This window comes from Lynx canadensis, chromosome B4 (genome assembly GCF_007474595.2).
Source record: "Lynx canadensis isolate LIC74 chromosome B4, mLynCan4.pri.v2, whole genome shotgun sequence".
NCBI classification, from domain to species: Eukaryota; Metazoa; Chordata; class Mammalia; order Carnivora; family Felidae; genus Lynx; species Lynx canadensis.
The window spans coordinates 14,551,338-14,570,798 of record NC_044309.1 but is presented as its reverse complement, the minus strand read 5'-3'; the positions used below and the strand labels follow the sequence as shown (position 1 = coordinate 14,570,798).

General features: G+C 45.1%; 1 protein-coding gene across 1 annotated transcript in view; it reads left to right on the top strand.

Annotated features, from left to right (window-relative positions):
- The first annotated feature begins 14,189 nt into the window (after window positions 1-14,189).
- ITGA8 (integrin subunit alpha 8) overlaps window positions 14,190-19,461 on the top strand; it is a 188,166-nt gene continuing 182,894 nt past the window's right edge. The window contains 2 exon segments of the mRNA XM_032593834.1: window positions 14,190-14,395; window positions 15,113-15,246. Coding sequence (XP_032449725.1) covers window positions 14,190-14,395; window positions 15,113-15,246 — 340 coding nt within the window.

Sequence of the window (19,461 nt, the reverse complement as noted above, 5' to 3'; positions counted from 1 at the left end):
CGGGTAGGAGGTGATTAATTGAAGGCATACAGACTCATGTCTTGCCTCTCACATTATTATAATCTAGTGGTGTCTCGTGGTCCCACCGAAAGGACAAACTTTCATCACAGCAAGCTCTCTGTTTGTGGTGGCAGGCCTCCAAAAGAGTGTTGTTTGGCAAAAACAGGAGTGTTTTTAGCAACAAAATCCAACACAACTGTAGGCTACAATCTGAAACCAGCATACTGTGGGCCAATTAACTAAGCATCTGTTACATCTGACCCCAAACTCTTACCCCACAGTCTTATCTTCACGTGTGAAACCGAGCAATCCCTGGGCTAGGTGGATTTTATCTTTTTTTTTTTTTTTTTCACCTAAGTCAGAGATTCAAGTTTGTCTGCAAACGTTCTCCGAATGTTCAAAGCTTTCTAGATCAGTCAGTGGCGGGGCGGGGAAAGGGAGGGGGGGTCTCCTAGTTTCTAGCGAAATTTGTTTTGAAAAACCTCCGTATTGAGAATTTATACGCCTAATATAAAAATTATTTTGTATCGGATGGCACGCGTTCCGATGAAACTAAAAGAAACTCCAGCTCAAAGTGACTTAAACAATAAAGAGTATTTACGACTCACATCACAGAAAAGCTGAGGAGCCAGGCAGATGCAAGGCGCGGTTCGGCCAGGACTCTGGCTCCATTTACCTCTGCTTCTCTTGGTGCCTCCTCCATGACGCCGGCCAGCAGCAATCAGGGCAGGTGCGTGCTTCCTCCTTCCTAATCTGGAGGAAAAGACGTGCGATTGGTTGACACCTGAGCACTAACCTCACCCCTACCAATCATGTGGCCAGAAAGATGTTACAGGCTATCTGGCTAGCGCCAATCAGAACCTATCCTGACGTCCATCCCACCTGAAATGCCTGAATGTTCTGTAAGGCGGGGGAGAGGGTCAGAAGGTAGAGGGGGTGCGAGGTCCCCCATGGAAATGGGAAAGACAAGGGATGGATGCCATGCCACATAAGCAACTATTGAATGCCAACTGCATCATTTTCCTTAGAAGAGAACTGCTTTTTCTTTTCAGAATTATAATAGACATTACAGATACATAGTCTAAGGAGCATGTACTTTTTTAGATTACAGAAAGAACCAGGACAGTATTTACCTACCCCCAAAGAACAATTTTTACCAATGTTTATAACGGTTAGGGATCCAAGCGTTGTGGAAACTGAGCCCTTGGGTTTAAATTGCATCCCCATCACTGACTAGCTGCATGACGTTGGGTAAGTCAGTCAGCATCTGTGTGTCAGTAAACGAGGATAACAATAGCGGCCACATCATCAGGACTAAGTGGGATCACACAGGCAAATAACGCTTGTAGCAGTAATAAGTGCTTCGTGGTTGTCGCCCACCCGTTAGACAGCAGCTTCTACCTGGGCAGGGACCCCCCCCCCCCCCCGCCTTATCTCCTGCTGTAATCTCAGCGGCCAGTGTAGCCAAGTGTTGATAAACATTTTGGGGTAGAAGGAGGTAATCCCTCTCCTCTGTCTCTCTCCAAAAGTAAAGAAGAGGAAAGGGTTAAGAGAATGAGAAGCCGGTACAGCTGGAGCAAGTTTTTGGTTGAAAGCCAGCACTAAACTCCAGGAGGAATGGGGTTTGGAGTCGTAGATTTGCTGTGAGTGCTATTGGAACAGCGCAGCTGACGGCGTCTGGAAGGGAAGAGGTCGAAGTGTTTGTTGAATCCCACGGCATGGGCTTCTTCCTTTTTTGTTTTTTTCCTTTGGAGCCCGAGAAGCCAAGGATGAAGTTGGCTCATCTGGTTCAGTAACATAATCTTAAAATGAAAAATCTGGGAGTCTCTCTGTGGGAAAAGGGAGAACAAGAGGATTCAAAGGAAAAAAGACAATAGAGGATTTAATCCAAAACATCTAAAAGCAAATATTGTTTTCAGGAGTTTTCAGGGATTGTCTACAAAGGGAGAAAGAAATTGATGACTAAGGGAGAGAAGGACGAAGCTGTGGAGACCTCAAATACAGGGACGGCACAGGCATCTTTTAAGTATACCTGCAGGAGTGCCTGGGGGGCTCAGTCCCTAAAGCAACGGACTCTTTGATCTCAGCTCAGGCCATGATCTGTCGGTTCTGAGTTCGAGCCCCGCCTCGGGCTCTGAACCTGCTTGGGATTGTGTCTCTGCCTTTCCCCTGCTCGTGCACTCTCTCAATCTCTCGGTAAGAAACAAACTTGAAAAAAGAAAAAAGCAAAAGGTATACCTGCGGGGATTCCTCATTAATACACATAAACCTGCTTCATTTTGAGCCCTCCCCCCGCCCCCAACCTTCCTTACCTCCTGGGCTTCTGCCAAGACGTGGCATAATATGAACTGCGAACATGGGTGCATGAGAAGAAACTAAACTCTCCTCCCAAGATAAATAAAAAAAAAATCCACTTTGCGGGCAGAGGGGGTGCCTAGGTGGCTCAGTCGGGTGGTCTCTCTCTCTCTCCAAAATTAAATGAGTAAAACACATTTTTAAAAAATTCACTTGGGAATATTCAGAGACACAACGTAAGATAGAAGCTATAGGGAAGATATAAAAAAATACGTAATTTTGCATGTTTGTTTTAAATAGACTTAAAAATTTAGGATAGTTTTCGATTTACAGAAAATTCGCCAAACAAAATAGTACAGAGAGTCTCTGTAGAATACTCTGTGCCCAGTGTCCCCCATTGGTAAGAGCTTACATTAGGTACCGTCCATTTGTCAGACTTACCAAACAAATTGATACATTACTAACCGAATCGCGTACCTTATTCCGATGTCTTTCATTTTTACCCAGTCCTTTCTCTGTTCCAGGCCACCCAGGGTACCACATCACACTCAGTTGTCATGTCTGAGGCTCCTCTAAGGGGTGACCTTTTTTAGGCTGCTTCTTTTAGCCGACCTTGACACTTTGGAGGAATACTGGCCAGATATTTTGTAGAGTGTCCCTCAATTTGGGTTTGTCTGATGGTTTTCTCTTGATTACACTAATCCCAGTGGAATTATAGTTTTGGGGAAGAAGACCACAGAGGTAACTATGGTCATGAAATGACTCATCACATCATGTCAAAGGTACATACATTATCAACATGAATTTCCACTGATGATGTTAATCTTCTGACCATTTACCCCCTTTCCATACTGGGTAGAAGGTCACTGCATACAGTCCACACCTTAAGTGGAGAGGAAGTTATGCTTCACCTTCTTAAGGGGACAGTGTCTATATATATATATATATATATATATATATATATATATATATATATATAATTTTTTTTTAATTCTTCTATATGGGAATTTGTCTCTTCTCCCCACTTCTTTACTTATTCAATCATTTATTTATATCACTATGGACTTGTAGGAGTCTGCTGGGGCTGCCATTACAAAATACCACAGACTGGATGACTTAAAAAGAAATTTATTTTCTTACAGTTTTGGAGGCTGGAAGTCTAAGATCAAGGGAACGGTAGGGCTGGTTTCTGATGAGACCTCTCTTCTTGGTTTGCAGATGGCCATCTTTCACTGTATCTTTACTTTCCTGTGTGCACACGCAGAGAGAGAGAAAGAGAGCGAGGGAGAGAGATTGAGATCTCGTGTCTCTTCCTCTTCTTATTGGGTTAAAGTCCTATGGAGTTAAAGTCCCGCCCATATGAGCCATAATTTACCATCTTAGAGGCCCTATTTCCAAATATGTACCCCCTGGGGGACAGGGCTTCAACATATGAATTTGGTGGGGTTTGGGGAGGGCACAATTCAGTCCATAACAGGGATTATGATGATTTCTTTTATACTTTGGGTTGTAATCCAGCACTATATTATTTATTTCATTGTCCAAGTGGCCTTTGGGAGCTCTTTAAGTTGACTCTCGTGTCCCCTTGACACGCCCCCATCTGTTTGTTTGTTGAGTCCTCCCTTATTTTCTACACTACAAGACGTTCCAGTTTGGTCTTACATATTGCCTCCCCCAGCCCTAGAACAGCCACTTCTCCAAGGGGCCCTGACTCCTTTTATTGGAGAATGATGTCAGACACACAGGCTGGTCCCTGGGTCTGCTCATGGCTACTAGGTGTTGTCTCGAGGCCCACACAGTGCTAGCACTTGTTTGAACGTCCCTTATGTTGATTTTTCAAGGAGTCTGATGATAGTTTCCTACCCCACATCTAGAAAATAGAAATGAAGTAGTAGAAAAAACTAAGTTACTGAGAATCAGAGAGACATTCTGTGATTTATCCTCAAGTTTTACCACTTTGCAGACATGTGACCTCCTGCAAGTTACTTAAGCCCATATTCCTCATTTTTAAAATGGAATATTTAAAAATATGTTAGAGAGATTATATATATATATACACATATATATATATAGAGAGAGAGAGAGAAAGGGAGAGAGAGAGGGAGATAGAGACAGAGAGACAGAAAGAGAGACAGAGACAGAGACAGAGACAGAGAGACTACATATACATATACACACACACACACACACACACACACACACACACACGGTAAAGCGAAGCATCAAGTTCATGACCAATAAATATTAGTAACCCCTTAGGATGCAAGTCATCTAATATTTCTGCAATTTGGACCTTTGAGCAAGAGATAAATGCTTTGGTAAATATTCTTCTCCACTGGCAAAATGCAAGAATCAGTTGACTTATTTATCAAGATTCTCTCCTGTATTTCAAAACAACTATTGGCCAACTCTATATGTGTGTATAAATATTGTCTCAAATTCAAAATATCTGAAGCTAAATCATTTTCCCTAAACTAAGTCCCACATTAGAATTTTACATTTCTAAAAGGAGCCACATAATTCACCCAAATTATCTAGACTCAGACTCTGGTAATGCCAGAGTAGATATTTCAACTAACCCTCCTGCTAAGTATAATTTTAAAAACTTGACAAAGTATTTTTTTCCCTTAGTCTTAAAGACATTGGAGCATTTATAAGTCACTAAGGAATTGTCGAGCCAATGTCCAGAGGAGTTGGTAGCCAATATCGATGGCCATGTTTCCCCAAAAGAATCTTCTATTTTTCTTTTTTTAAATGTTTTTATTTATTTTTGAAGGGGAGAGAGAGACAGAGCATGAGCGGGGGAGGAACAGAGAGAGAGGGAGACACAGAATCTGAAGCAGGATCCAGGCTCTGAGCTGTCAGCACAGAGCCCGACGCGGGGCTCGAATCCATGAACTGTGAGATCATGACCTGAGCTGAAGTCGGACGCTTAACTGACTGAGCCACCCAGGCACCCCGAATCTTCTATTTTTCTAAAGGACTATACTATGAGAAGGTCAAACATACCCTAATTGGAGTCTCAAAACGAGACAACAGTGGGGGCACCCGGGTGGCTCAGTCAGTTGAGCTCCTGACTGCAGCTCAGGTCATGATCTCATGGTTCGTGAGTTCAAGCCCTGCATCAGGCTCTGTGCTGTCAGCACAGAACCCAACTTGGATCCTCCGTTCCCCTCTCTCCCTGCTCCCCCCCCCACCTACCCTCCCTCTCTCCAAAACTAAAATAAAAATATTATTTGAAAAAAGGAGGTAAGAATGGAAAAGAAACAACACTTGAAAACATAATAGCCAAGAGGTTTTTTTTAAGACATTAAACCAGAGATTCAAAGTTAAAACTCAAAAGTATAGAAGCATAAATTTTTAAAAATCACAACTACACACATCACACTAAAAACAGAACTTTTGACTAGCGACAGCCATTGCCTTGTACCACCTTACTTCTTTTGTATTTTTTTAATATAATTTTTTAATGTTTATTTATTTTTGAGAGAGACAGAGACAGGGCATGAGTGGGGGAGGGGCAGAGAGAGAGGGAGACACAGAATGCGAAGCAGGCTCCAGGCTCTGAGCTGTCAGCACAGAGCCTGACGCGGGGCTCGAACTCACAAACCGTGAGATCGTGACCTGAGCCAAAATCAAAAGTCAGACGCTGAACGGACTGAGCCAGCCAGGTGCCCCTGTACCACCTTAATTCTAATCTTTATTTTTTCACATGTAGACTAATTATGTACCAACTATCCTCTGTTTTTCCCTCCTTTACATAACTTTTAAATTAATATGCCTAAAACATCATTTGTTACCCAAAAACACCTCAAGATTTTTTTGATAACCTCTCTCCAAACTGCTTTTGCCCAAAGGAGTATTAATTAAGAAAGCTCAACCACGACAGAAGGGCACAGTGCTTAAGAGTATGATCATCTCCAGGGGTCCCTGGGTGGCTCAGTCAGTTGAGCCTCCGACTTCGACTCAGGTCATGATCTCATAGTTCACGAGTTTGAGCCCCGTGCCGGGCTCTGTGCTGACAGCTCGGAACCTGGAGCCTGCTTCGGATTCTGTGTCTCCCTCTCTCTCTGCCCCTGCCCTGCCCCTGCCCTGCTCCTGCTCTGTCTCTCTCTGTCTCAAAAATAAATAAACATTAAAAAAAAAAAGTATGATCATCTCCAGGTTAGGGTCCGGCCCACAGTGAGTGCCTGAGTACTCCTTGGTGAAGGGTAGGCACATGCGGATAATTGAGAGGAAATGATGTCATTCTATAACCAATTAGAAGTGTAAGTAATAATAGTGACTAACACTTACATTGCTTTTCTTTTTTTAATTGCTTATTTGTTTATTTTTGAGAGAGAGGGAGAGAGAGAGAATCCCAAGCAGGTTCTGTGTTGTCAGCACAGAGCCTGACATGGGGCTCAATCTCACGAACCCGTGAGATGGTGACCTGAGCCAAAATCGAGAGTCGGATGCTTCACTAGCTGAGTCACTCAGGGACCCCTTATTTCTTTTCATATGGGCTCTCCTATAGGTTTATACATTTCGAGTCTTTGAATCCCCATAAATCTTTGTGATATACTGTTAGAATCTTCATTTAGCAGTTGGGGAAACTGAGGCATAGAAGTGGTAAGTAACTTGCCCAAAGTCTTGCAGGTAAGTGGCAAATTTAGGGTCTGGACCCAGATATCTGGCTCTGGAATTCATGCTCTTCATGCCTATGTTATGCACGGCCTCAACACGTATGAACTGGTTTTCAAAGAGAATCATACCATGACTGAGCTCACGGCAGAAATTTAGGGTTCAAGACAGAAATGTTCACTATGTTTAGGGTTAATCTGTCACCTTGCAAGAGTGAGATGAAATGTGTGAGATCACACAGGGACTAAGGGCTGGACACCAATCCCAACATTATTATTAAAAGAATCACAATTTAGAACACATCTCTTTCTGCGACTACTGTTATTTCCCTGATTTTGTATGATAATAAGCAGTGACAAAAGTTTTTCAAGGATTTTACAGGAAGTTACTCTACGACCTACCTCGAACAAGTCCTCCTTGCAAAGCAGCTGAAAACTGGGCTAAGCGTAATCCATTTGGTTTACTTTTCTCCTTCCAGTAACGCTATTTGGCATCTTTCTTTTCCCTTTATGAGGGTATTTGAGCTTTCATCTGCTGGTTTTAATTTAACTTGTCATATTTCTATTTTTTTGTGCATGTGCCCAGAGGCCTTTGGGAAAAGGACATATTTTTTAATAATTCAAAACAATAAAAACCAGAAAGGTCAACTTAAGTCAATTAGTCACGTTTTAAGCAATCTAAGTAGAAGACAAGAAATTCACTTCCAACCTTCAAGTTGTTCTCTTGAAGGCTGCTAACACTGGAAATAGACAAGGGCATTCCTGAACAGAGGGAATTGAAATGATCAAGGCCATGGGCATGGGTAACTCACGGTTGTGGTAAGGAGGAGGCTTTTATGTAATGCACAGATGACAAAATACACTGGAATTCTAGGAGCACTGAATGCCCTAACTTGATTCTGTGTACACCAGTGAATTCTACTAAAACTGACCTTTTCTTTTTTTCAAGCTTCTTTATTTTGAGAGAGAGGGAGAGAGAACCTGGGAGGAGCAGAGGGAGAGGGAGGCACAGAATCCGAAACAGGCTCCAGGCTCCGAGCTGTCAGCACAGAGCCCGACGCGGGGCTCGAACCCACAAACTGTGAGATCATGACCTGAGCAGAAGTCGGACGCTTAACCCGACTGAGCCACCCAGGCGCCCTGACCATATGTATTTCTTCAAGTCGTGGCCTGAAGAGTCCGTTTCATTCTCTGGCTTGTCACATGGCTGTATTCTTTGAGGAAACATATCTCATAAGAGCTTAACCACCTTATATTTTAGAATATAAAATATTCACCCCCATTATCCTCTAAGCACACCTTCTTAGTTTTGCTCCTGACGCTTATCAGTTTAAAAATCCATTAATTATATTGTTACCAGGTTGCTACCTTGTCTGCCACCTACCTCGTCACTAGAACACAGGCTCCATGAAGGGAGAAACTCTATCTCAGCTCACGACTCTATCTCCAGCACCGACACAGCACCAGAGACATAGCCCCAGCTCATACTTGGTGAACGGTTGACCTTCCTTCCATCCTTATCTCTCTTCTTTTTTTCTTTCTTGCCTAATGATTTGCAAAGCTGTAATAAGGGGGGGGAAAAGATGGTGATGACTGTAGGAGAGATCAACGCAGTTTGGGGAAACACTTTAATGAAAAAAAAGTCATCTAAATGGTTGTGAGATGAAACCACTTTTCCTGAGAAAATTCCATAGGATCCCAGACACTAGAGGGCAGTCCTAGGCACCCTTGTGGTGTCTTCCAAAGGGAATACACACAGCAATCTAGCCTGGGGTTTTAAATACACTCATACTAATAAACCAGATGCCCCAGCATTCCCCTCCCCCTGAAATTGGAGGACTTCCTCCATGGCTTCCCACCGACTTTAGGAGAGCGTTGATGCCTCCCCTGAGTCCTTCAGCCTTCCCCACGGGCTATATGAAGGAGGTGTCTGGCTGTTTCGGGCCATAGCTGCTGTCTCTGGCCCACACCATTGCTCCTTTGTCTTATCCTGGGTCCACGGGAAAGCCTCTGCCTTCCAGTCCTGGTGCAATGACCTACATGTTTGTGTCCTCCCCCCGCCCCCCAAATTCATATGGTGCTAGCTCCCAGTGTGATGGTGTTAGGAGGTTACCTTTGGGAGGTAATTGGGGCCTCAAGGAGGATCCAAGTCCTCTAGAAGGAACCCCAGGGACCTCCCTCACCCACGTTTGGCCATGTGGCCATGACAGAAAACAAGAAAAAGGCTGTCCACGACCTGCTAAAGGGCTCTCACCAGAACCCAGCCATGCTGGGAAACCAATTTCGGACTTTCAGCCTCCAGAACTGTGAGAAATAAATTTCTGTTTGTGATAAGCCACCCAGTCTGTGGTATTTTGTTTTGGTAGCCCAAAGGGACGAAGTCATCGGGCATGTGCACAGGTAGGGAAATTGCCTCGTTCCCCATTTTAAGTGACCCACTTTCCCCAAGACTAGCGTGGTACGTGCCCTGAACCACGTTACAGTGTTAACCTTATTGAAATTTAATAATAATCACAAGCCCCCTGGATATATCCCGACAGCCTTACTTGGCACTGGGGACGTGGGTGGCAAACATAAGCTCTGGGAGAACTGGATTCCCAGTTGCCATACTCCAAGTTTACAGCTAAGATGTGAAGTTCCCCCCAGAAGTTTGCTTTAGTCACTGCAGCCAGTAGTAACCTAAAAAGGCCCACCTCACCAACCCATCAGACAAGCGTAGGTTGGATTCAGGAGCCAAGGGTGTCCCTGGGGCTTTGCCTCTTAGGAAGATTTCTTTAGGCCCAAACCTCTAGGATTTGAACGAGCACTATTTTCCCTAGTTACCTTTAGAGGAAGACGCGTTTTATTTATTTTTATTTTTGTTTAAAGCAGAGCCATATTTAAAAAGGCTCATTCTAAAAAGAGATCAAGTCAGAGTCTGTTTTTGACTAGTGGGAATTTTCCTTCAGCTAAACTACTGGCTGTGCTTGAAAATATGCCAACACGGGGACCATGTCTGCAGAGCTTTGAACTTAAAAGCGGCTAGTAAAGTGGTGAAGGGAGATCACAAAAAAGAGCTGCCAACAAAATTACCAAAAAGATAATTACTGTAGGGAGAGTCGCCCTCCAGGTACCAGAACAGAAAAGTTTCAGACATAAGCTTATGTTAGCAGAGACACGACAGATTTCAAAGTTTGCCCTCAGTAAGTTTAACTGACCAGTTTCTAGTAACAGTTGTTTCTAATAATGCAGAGAAACTGAGCATCGTGGAGCAAATGAAAAACCCAAGATCGGGGTGCCTGGGTGGCTCAGTCGGTTAAGCAACCGACTTTGGCTCAGGTCATGATCTCTCAGTTTATGAGTTCCAGCCCCCAGTCGGGCTCTATGCTGACAGAGCTTCTGATTCTGTGTCTCCCTCTCTCCGCCCCTCCCCTGCTTGCTCTCTCTCTCTCCCTCTCTCCCTCTCAAAACTAATAAACATTAAAAAAATTAAAAAACAACAACAAAAAACCCAAGATCACCTCCATTACCCAAGATACAAGATGAGATTGAAAAACTACCATTTGTTTTGGGTGCATTCATTTTTAAGGCTGATGGAAACTTCAAGAGCACACTGTTGTTACGTCGCTTTATTTTGTAAATGGTTTAATTAACATATTGAAAACATGGTTGTATGGATGAAATAGTCCTGTGGGGACTCTCCTACCCCCTGATTTGAAGGCAGGATCGCAACTGATCCTTTAAAGAAATAGATTTAAACATGGTAGGAATAACACTTGGTTATTAAGTTACAAACGTATTTGGTCTTCTGTTAAAAAATATGTATGCACTAATGGTCAAATGTTTTGGCATCTCTATTTTTAAGTACTCAGTGCATGGCTACAACCCAGAGATCATTTTTTTCCTGTGGTGCTTTTTCCTTATTTATTTTTGGAGAGTTGGGGCCAAATCCTTTCCATCTTTGACCTGTGGGTTCTTTTCTTTTTGAGGAAAACAACAATGTATACCTTTCCCAGGATTAAACATACACACGTACTCACATGCCTGATAAACAGTTCCCAGACTTGCTCTTCTGACAAATAAATCACTGCTGGTAGATCTTTAAAACGTCAAACTTCTCATTCAGCCTGAGACCTGTCACTGTTCATGTGTTTCTTAGACAGCACCCCAGGCCTTACTGATTGGCATGGTTCCACGTGTCAGAGTCGTGAAATGTACAAGACACCTACGCAGACTTACCCTGTCCCTGCGATTGTTACAGGGTTTTGTTTGTTTTGTTTGTTTTTTGGCTTTTTTCTCCCCCTGTCTTCTTGGGGGATTTACTGCTCTCCCAGGCTTCTGGCCTCCCAGGGAGGTCACAGGGCTTCCAGTCTTTGGACACCGGGGTGCCACCAAACCTTGTTCCAGGACCTCCTGGAGAAGTATTCATCTGCTTTATGCCACCTCTCCACCACTACTCACAGGCAGGCCCAAAAGGTTAGCCCAGAAGAGCTTACTAAATCTAGAAAGGTGACTCCTCATTATTATCCTAACTTAAAAAAAAAATTCTTACAGACCTAATAATAGCATGGGGAACTGGTTTTGATATCTGACCTTGCTCTGCAAATATGTATATTGTTGCAATTCCCCAAACCTTAATGGGCAAATATGTATATTGCTCTGTAAATATGTATATTGTTGCAATTCCCCAAACCTCTCTATAGAGTGCAAACTGACACTATTAAAAATGTAGGCATGTTGTGTAATTTAAGAACAAGTGTGTATTAGAAAAGAACAGTACATATACCCAATTGTATGGCAATGAGTAGAATTTTCCTTCCCTACCTACTCTATCTTGAATAAAAAGATGAAGAATACACTGGAAATACTGCAAAGCAAGGGGATACCTTGGTGATAGGCTGCCATATAGAAATCAAAGCATTTTATAATATATAGCTACTTCTGTCCACGAAGTCAGTATGGGGGCCAAGAGCTCGTCTGATATAACATTAGTTCTTTCTACCAATTTAGGTATTGTTTTCCTACCAAAGACTTGCCTACAATATGAGGAATTTCCAAATTTCATCATGTCAGCGTCAGCAAATAAGGAGTTGAGGTTATTACCCCCTAGTCTCAGTGTTAGCCACAGCTCTGAATGTGCCCCTGTGTATGTTGCATAGGAATTACTCATTGAGATTTACTACAGGGAACATCACTTTTATTAACATTGTAACCTGACCTGAGTTGCAGACTCCCTGTCCAACACAAAAGGACTCCTGGCCCGAGAAAAACGTTGTCTACCATTTACTCTTAAGTCCTTGTCTGGGAAAGGACCATCCAGTTAGGAAATCATCCAGATGTGATGATATTTCCAGGTAATCAGATAGCCTATTAATTTTTACTATTGTTACAGGGATAAGACAAGAAGGATAATGACATAAAATTCAAATCAGTCCACCAAGTGAGGTCTGATGCGACAGAAATGAGTAAGTCCAGCTTTCCAGTGGGCTCAGAGTGTTTCTGTGGATAGCCTCCCAGACCTGCACTGCCAGACTGACTACTGCCTGGGATGTACGCTTCCAGAGCCTCTGGGGGCTCCCACGCCTGTAACTCAGATTCAACAAAGGCAGCCTCTGACTCACCACGTGACCCCCATCCTCTCCTTGCCCATTGCTACAGTTTGTAGTCTTCTCTTCTAAGTGGACACTTTCGGACTCACCTTCGACTCTCCTTCACTTTCATTCTGCCATTAATCTCTGACCTTTTCCCTTCTCATTAGCATGGTGACCTTCCTTCCCTTCTTTCTTTAATCAGGTCCAGGTCCTCGTCCCCTGTTAACATCTGGGCAAGAGCTTCTTGGCTTTCCTTGCCTTCTAACAACGGCCACGCCCCTCCGCCCCCGTCCCGCCCCCTCCCCCACACCTCCCTGCCAGGAAATGTTTTGAATCCCTGTGGGTATGTCATGCCTCTGCTCTAGAACTGGCTCTCTTAGGCTCAGTAAATGTTCTTGTTTCTAAGATCCTCTGTCTCCGGAGATCCATCCTTATTTCCTGACACTCCCCAATCCTCTCTTTTATTCTATCCCTTACACAACAGTTTCCTCCCAGCCTGGTGTTGCTAACACTTTTCCTCAAGGTCTCAGCCCACGCTGCCTAAATCCCAGCCTCCTATTCCAATTGCAGCCCAAGTCTACATCTGCCACCAAATCACCTTCAAATTCTTTGGAAACTGCTCACCTCTCCTTGCTGTCTAGCCCCAGCCCCAGCCCCACCCAGGTTGACGCTTACTCGCTCTGTTGGCGCATTAGCCCTGTGGGTCTATACCACGTTTCTCTCTTCTCCCTCTTCACCTACGCATTCTTCATTCCCTCCCCCAGACCGAGGGCACAGAAAGAGATCAATAATGTCCCTGCTTTGGAACCGAAGTTTGAATTCCTGCAGTTTCCAGTCTATTACCTTTTATCCTCCTCCACCCCAGGGTATATTTTAAATTCGAACATTTCTGACTTTGTTACTCTTGATCGCAATTACACCGGGTCACCGAAGATTTAGCACCAAGTCATTTACATGCCCTAAGACCTAAATAAAGCCTCGAGGTTTTGTTTTATAGCTAACCTCTGCGGGGGGGGGGGGGGGGGTGAGGGATAGGGTGAAGGTGGAGGAGAGTATTGCTGGATTTAAACCCTCGGCCACAGATGAACATGCATGGACCCTGAGGGGTCATCAGGCTGCAGAGGTGGTGCAGAGACTCGCCTGCCTTTATCTCGCTGCCGGGGGGGGGGGGGGGGTGGCGGTGAGGCTTTCACATTATTCCATTTGGGAGAAGCTGGAGCATACTCCCGTCCTATGCGCGTGTGGTTGGGGGGGGGGGGGCGTAGCTTCCAAAAGCAACGGCCCGAATTGGTATGTGCGAGATTCAGGGCTTCCTTGAGATGCGACTGCGGGGGGACGGCCGGGCGGCCGAAGCAGGCGCCTGGCGCCGGCCTCCAGCAGGGGCGCGGGCGGCCGGGAGTCACCCGCTCCGGCCCCCGCAGCCCGCGGAGCCGCCGCTAGGAGGCGCCGCGAGCGCGCCGGGCCCCCCGCCCGCTGCCAGAGGAGGGCCGGCATCCCCTGTCGGCCAGCCCCCGAGCCGGCCGGGGAGCAGACCGCAGAGGACGCGCGGCGGAGCGCCCGGGGCTGTCACCGCGGACGCGCCGCGCGCACCGACCCGGGACGCGAGCATCGGGGGAGCGCCGCCCGCCGCCGCCCGCCAAGGAGCCGCGCCGGCTTCCTGGGCTCCCGCTCCCCGGGTGAGCATCCGCCGGGGCGGAGGGCGATGTCTGCCCGGGCCCGCCGCGGTCCCCGGGACGGCCGGGCGCAGTGGCTCGCGCCCCTCTGGTGCCTCTCGGCCGCGCTGGGCGTGCTGCGGACCCCCGCCTCGCAGGCGTTCAACTTGGACGTGGACAAGCTCACCGTGTACAGCGGCCCCGAGGGCAGCTACTTCGGCTACGCGGTGGACTTCCACATACCTGCCGCTCGCACGTAAGTCGCCCCGCGCGGGGAGTTTTGCGCAAAGGGGGCGAGCCCGGCCACAGGTTGGGTCCCTGCCCCTCTGCCCCGGGGGACCCGCGCCTGTGCCCGCAGCCCGATGGAGGGAGGTTCCTGAGATTCCGTCCCGCTGCGCACTTGGGGTCCCCTCGGGCTCCCCGCCGCTTGTCCCCCCCCCCCCTTCCATGCTAGATGTGCCTTGTGAACTTTGAATTAATGATGTGCCACTTTAAATTAATGATGTGCCACTTGTGTAGAACTCGCAAGTCCGGGGCGGGGGGGAGGGGGGTGGCTCCCAGGACTCGAGCAAAGACCCGAGCCTCGTACAAAGGGGAAAACGGGACCGAACAGATCCAAGTCTGTTTATGCGTAGCCTGTAACAATTAAGCGTCTGGGCGCAAGTGCGGTCTGCTGCAAGCGGCTGGGCTCTGCCCTTTGCTATTTTTTCCCCTTCTCTCATCTCGCTGCAAACACAGCTCCACCTAGAGAAGAATTGGGACTATTTGCACCCTCTTCAAAACCAGGTTTCCGGCGCCCGTAGGTTTCCAACGGGAAATCAAGTTTGACAGTCGGTCTCCATCAGAGATACGTTTCTACCCCCGATTCCCCGCCCCCGCCCCTAGTCTCGGCGAGCACGCGGCTACGGAGACTGCATCAGACGCGCACGCTCTCATGATTCCCAAGGAGTGATTTTCTCCAACCCTTTCGCAGAGCGAGTGTCTTGGTGGGGGCGCCCAAAGCCAACACCAGCCAGCCAGACATCGTGGAAGGGGGAGCGGTCTATTACTGTCCCTGGCCCGCCGAGGGGTCTGCACAGTGCAAGCAGATCCCGTTTGACAACACCAGTAAGTGATCTTTGTCCTTCTCAACGTGGGTCCTCGTTTCAAAGAACCAGAGCCATCGTGGCGTTAACTCCCCCACTTTGTTTCTCCTCATGCGGCCCGTCTGATGAGTTTGTGTTGTGGGCTGTCCAGGTCCCTCCACTCGAGCCTGAGTGAAGGGGAGGAAAATGAACGGTGAACCCCAGACAGAGAACCTTGGTATTTTGGCCTTGAGTATTTGGATATGTCCTAGTAACTTCTGTTTCCTTACTGCCCCAAGATGAGCAGTTTCAGGGTGAGCGGATGCTTTGAAGACATACAAGCGTTCCACCCTAATCTTGATTATGGAGAGAATTTGGTTGCTTCCCAAGGACAGATCTGGGAAAAGACAGATCCTTAGCGTTTCCAGTGCCCAGACTCCGGAGGCAAGACTCAGCTGCTGTAGACCCAGACATCGCTCCATGTTGCTGTTTAATTCTTTACAGAAAGAAAGAATTTTCTTTCAAAATATTGGACATTGGATGCAAACTAGTACAGGCAGAGTGTGGATGGATTACATTCATTTCCAAAATCCCTAGACAGATGTTTCTTATTTAATTAAAGGGCAAATACATTTTAAACAATTCAGGCTGGTTCTGTTTCCTCTGGTGTTTTCTCTTTGGGTCCTGAGAAAATAATTTAAACGTAATGCTTTCAAAAGCATTAACACTGGATGTTTTCATTTGTACCTCCAAAACTCTATGAATTCAAAAGGAATACATTATCACAAACCAAATATCTCTTTTCAGAAAAATATGGACTCAAATAATGGTCTTGGATGATCAACCACTTAAAATACCTTTTGCTATAAAATACCACACAACTATTTTATGACCTCATTTTTCGTTATTGTTACATTAGAGTGCATTTAGAATGTATGTAGAAAATTCATCTTCACAGCATTTAATGAAATTGGATGGATGGTATTTACCTGTTTTTAACCGATTTGCATTTTTTTAAAAGAGAAAATAATTTCAATTCTTTCAATATGGAAATCATTTCAAAGAAAAAATTGTATGCAAGGCTTACCTTGAATTATGACCAAATAAGGAAAATATTTTATAAAAGCATTTTCAAATTATGTCTTTCATATGTATCTATATATAGTCACAATAGCTCAGTTACCATAACTCAGTTATTTCATCCCAATTTTTACAAGCTTTAACTTTTAAATTGATTAGAAATTAGAAAAATTAAGCCACTTGATGTTAATTTGTAATTATAAAACAATTAGTTGTTTGATTGGGATTTTAGATGCTTCTGATTACTGACCTCCAGCTTGAGAATAAATTTCCTCATTTGGAAGAATTAAGCATCAAATTAATGGCATTTTTAATAATCCATATCAAAATCATTTGTATTTTTCAAAGTCTTTAAAACTTAAGCCTTGATAAATAAAGACATAAAACATTCGTATTATTTGAATTTAAGTTAAGGGAAATAAATATTTATACTTTAAGATATGTTAATGCCTTTTTACCGAGAAGCAATCTATAGTCATGGACATGAATTTTGTAACCTTCTAGAACATTCCCATAACATACCAAACCAGGATCTGGTTAGTATATTTTTCCTTTGATAAAAGAAGAACCGATGTCTGCCCGGATAAGTCACATCTGAATACCTTTCTAAGTGCTAATCCCAGTAGATGTCATGGTTCAATAGATGAAAACCAGAGAATACAGACATCAGTATGAATTTTTAAAAACTGAACACTCCCAGCCCAAAATTTCCAGTGTTGAATTACAAAAGGTAGATTTTCCAAAAGTTCCTCCTCAAGCAACTGCTTGGAGATTTGAATTCACTTTCCCATAGAGAACTAATGCTGAAAGACTGTGCTTTGGTTTCCAGAATAGCCCACAGGAATGCACTTAACCCTTATTGGAGCCGAATTGTGTTTGCAATGAAACAGTAGGGGACAAACTAGTACAATTTTAGCAATTAAGTAAATAGAAAAATGGTAAGGATGCCGAGCAAAGATCAGTGTTACTTGGAGAAAGGGCCAGGGGTGAATGGCATCTTCTGTGCAAGTTCTGAGGAAGTCTTCTGGATATCTCAAAGGGCTTTAGAGATTAACGCTTGTGGTTCTCCGCTATGTCGTAGTTTACTTCTAAATGAATGGAGGTTTCTTAGGGTGGTTTTTTTTTTTTTTTTTTGACAGACAGATGTCCTTATCCTACAATTACACTTAGCAACCCTAACCGCAATGATCTGGGGACTCATAAAAGGAGTAAGATAAGGGGTAAAAAGCAAGGAGGGAGATAGACGTTTCTGAAATCATTGAGCAAAAAGTGAAGAACAAAAACAGCTTAGGCAACCACACGTTTGTGAGAAATGAATGGTCTGTGATGGAATGAACAAAGCAGTGATCTGTGAAAGCTTGGGCGAGTTGCCCTGAGAGAAGAGCCTTTGAGTAAAGAAAGTTCCCCGTGTTAGCCATCAGGGGGTACTGTGGGCCCAGGAACCTTGGTTGCTGTTGGGAATGGCCTGGGAACGGTGGGGCAAAAGGAATCTGGGAACCCCAGCCCGGCTTGACCTTGGCTACTGAGTGGGTGCTGGCAAGCACAGGACACCTCATTTCTACCGGTTTCTTATCCAGGTGCCCCAGACGACGGAAGTGCCAGTGGCTGCCATTTGCCGGAAAGCAGGGAAAGAGAGGAGGGGCGCCGGGCGTCAGTGTAGCGATTTCCAGTTCAAGCCTCTGTTCTCTGTGCAGAGTGTGATCTTGGAAGCAAGGATGAAAGGCAGAAACAAAGGGGTTGCTGACTCGGGCGTCTGGCCGTCCGTGTTCCCACATGCTTTACATGTTTTGATCACCTACTGTATACCACTTATTTCTAATCCATAACATGCGTTTTATGAATAAGGAAATTGACATCAAACGTGTTAAAAAAAGATACACACAAGGCCACACCGTGGTAAACGGTCGGTGCACGGTTGGAAAAGAGGTCTGCCTGCTATAGAGCCTGCCTCTTCACCCTGCCTTCCTTCCAGGAAAGGGAGAAGCCTGGTCCTGATAGGGTGCAAATTCAGGGTCCAACCCTGTGGAGCTGAGACATGGCTTGCCCCCCCCCCCGCCCCGTTCCATTCCCTCGCCCCCCAGTTACCTTCACAAATTGCAATTAAAATGATCTTCTAGAGAGGATCTGGAAGGGAAAAGTGGTTTGGGTCAGGGGTTGCGGAAAGCGGAGGTCAGAGGAGTCTTTGTCTCCACGGGAATGACGGGTCGTACATGCCCCTGGTTTGCCAGAGCTCCCCACAGCGGGCTGTGTCGCCTCACTGTCCCCAGTCACCTGCCTCCTGTCTTACTCTCTGCCCATCGACGGCAATGTAGTTTTCCTCTGCTTGACCTAGTAGTGGTTCTGAGTGCTGAAGCTGCCGTTCACGGACTAGTGTGATGTCTCAGGCAGAAATACAGATTATATTGCAAATATTCCTCTGAAAAGACAGTCCTGACTCCCCCTGTGTGTTAGCTCTGGGTCTGCTTTTACTATTACATCTGAATTCAAGGTGTTCTAAGTGAATTTGACCTTTTAATGACATTGCTTCAACGTGTGCAGGCCCCTGGGGTGTCTACAATTTCGTGTTCACAGTGGTAACCAACTAAACTCGGCTTAGTCGTTGAAGGAGACTGGCCTATAATTCAGTCCCTGGATCTGGTTGTGATCTTGAACTTCAGTTTATGTAAGGTCAACTGCCTTTTTTCTTTTTTCAACTTCCATTTAGTTCATGTTATTATTTTTTTTCATTAAATAATCGTTTATTTTATTTTTACCTCATCATATAAAGACTGGATATTACCATATCTTATTGGATTTTAAAAATTCCTCCTCACCATAAATTCAAAAACAGGAAGCCAGGAATAGCCTCACACTTCAAATGCATGAATACTATTAAAATCTGTGGTCCTTTCAAGTACGGAGAAAGGAAACCTTAGGGAAGCATATGGCAGTGGGGGAGGGGCAAAGTGCAAAGAGTAGATAATTTTCCTGCTCTGTATAAAATCAAGGAGCTGCAGAAAAGCACTTCTCTCATCTCCCTTCTGTCTTTCCCTCTTACTTCACTGGAGTAAAATTCCCCCATCACCAAATTGATCTCTTTCACTTCTGCCTCAGAAACTCCCTAACCTGTGCCCCGTGCCTCAAACAATTTAAAACATCGCATCTGCCAAATTCGTGTTTCATCCTTTCTAAATCGACT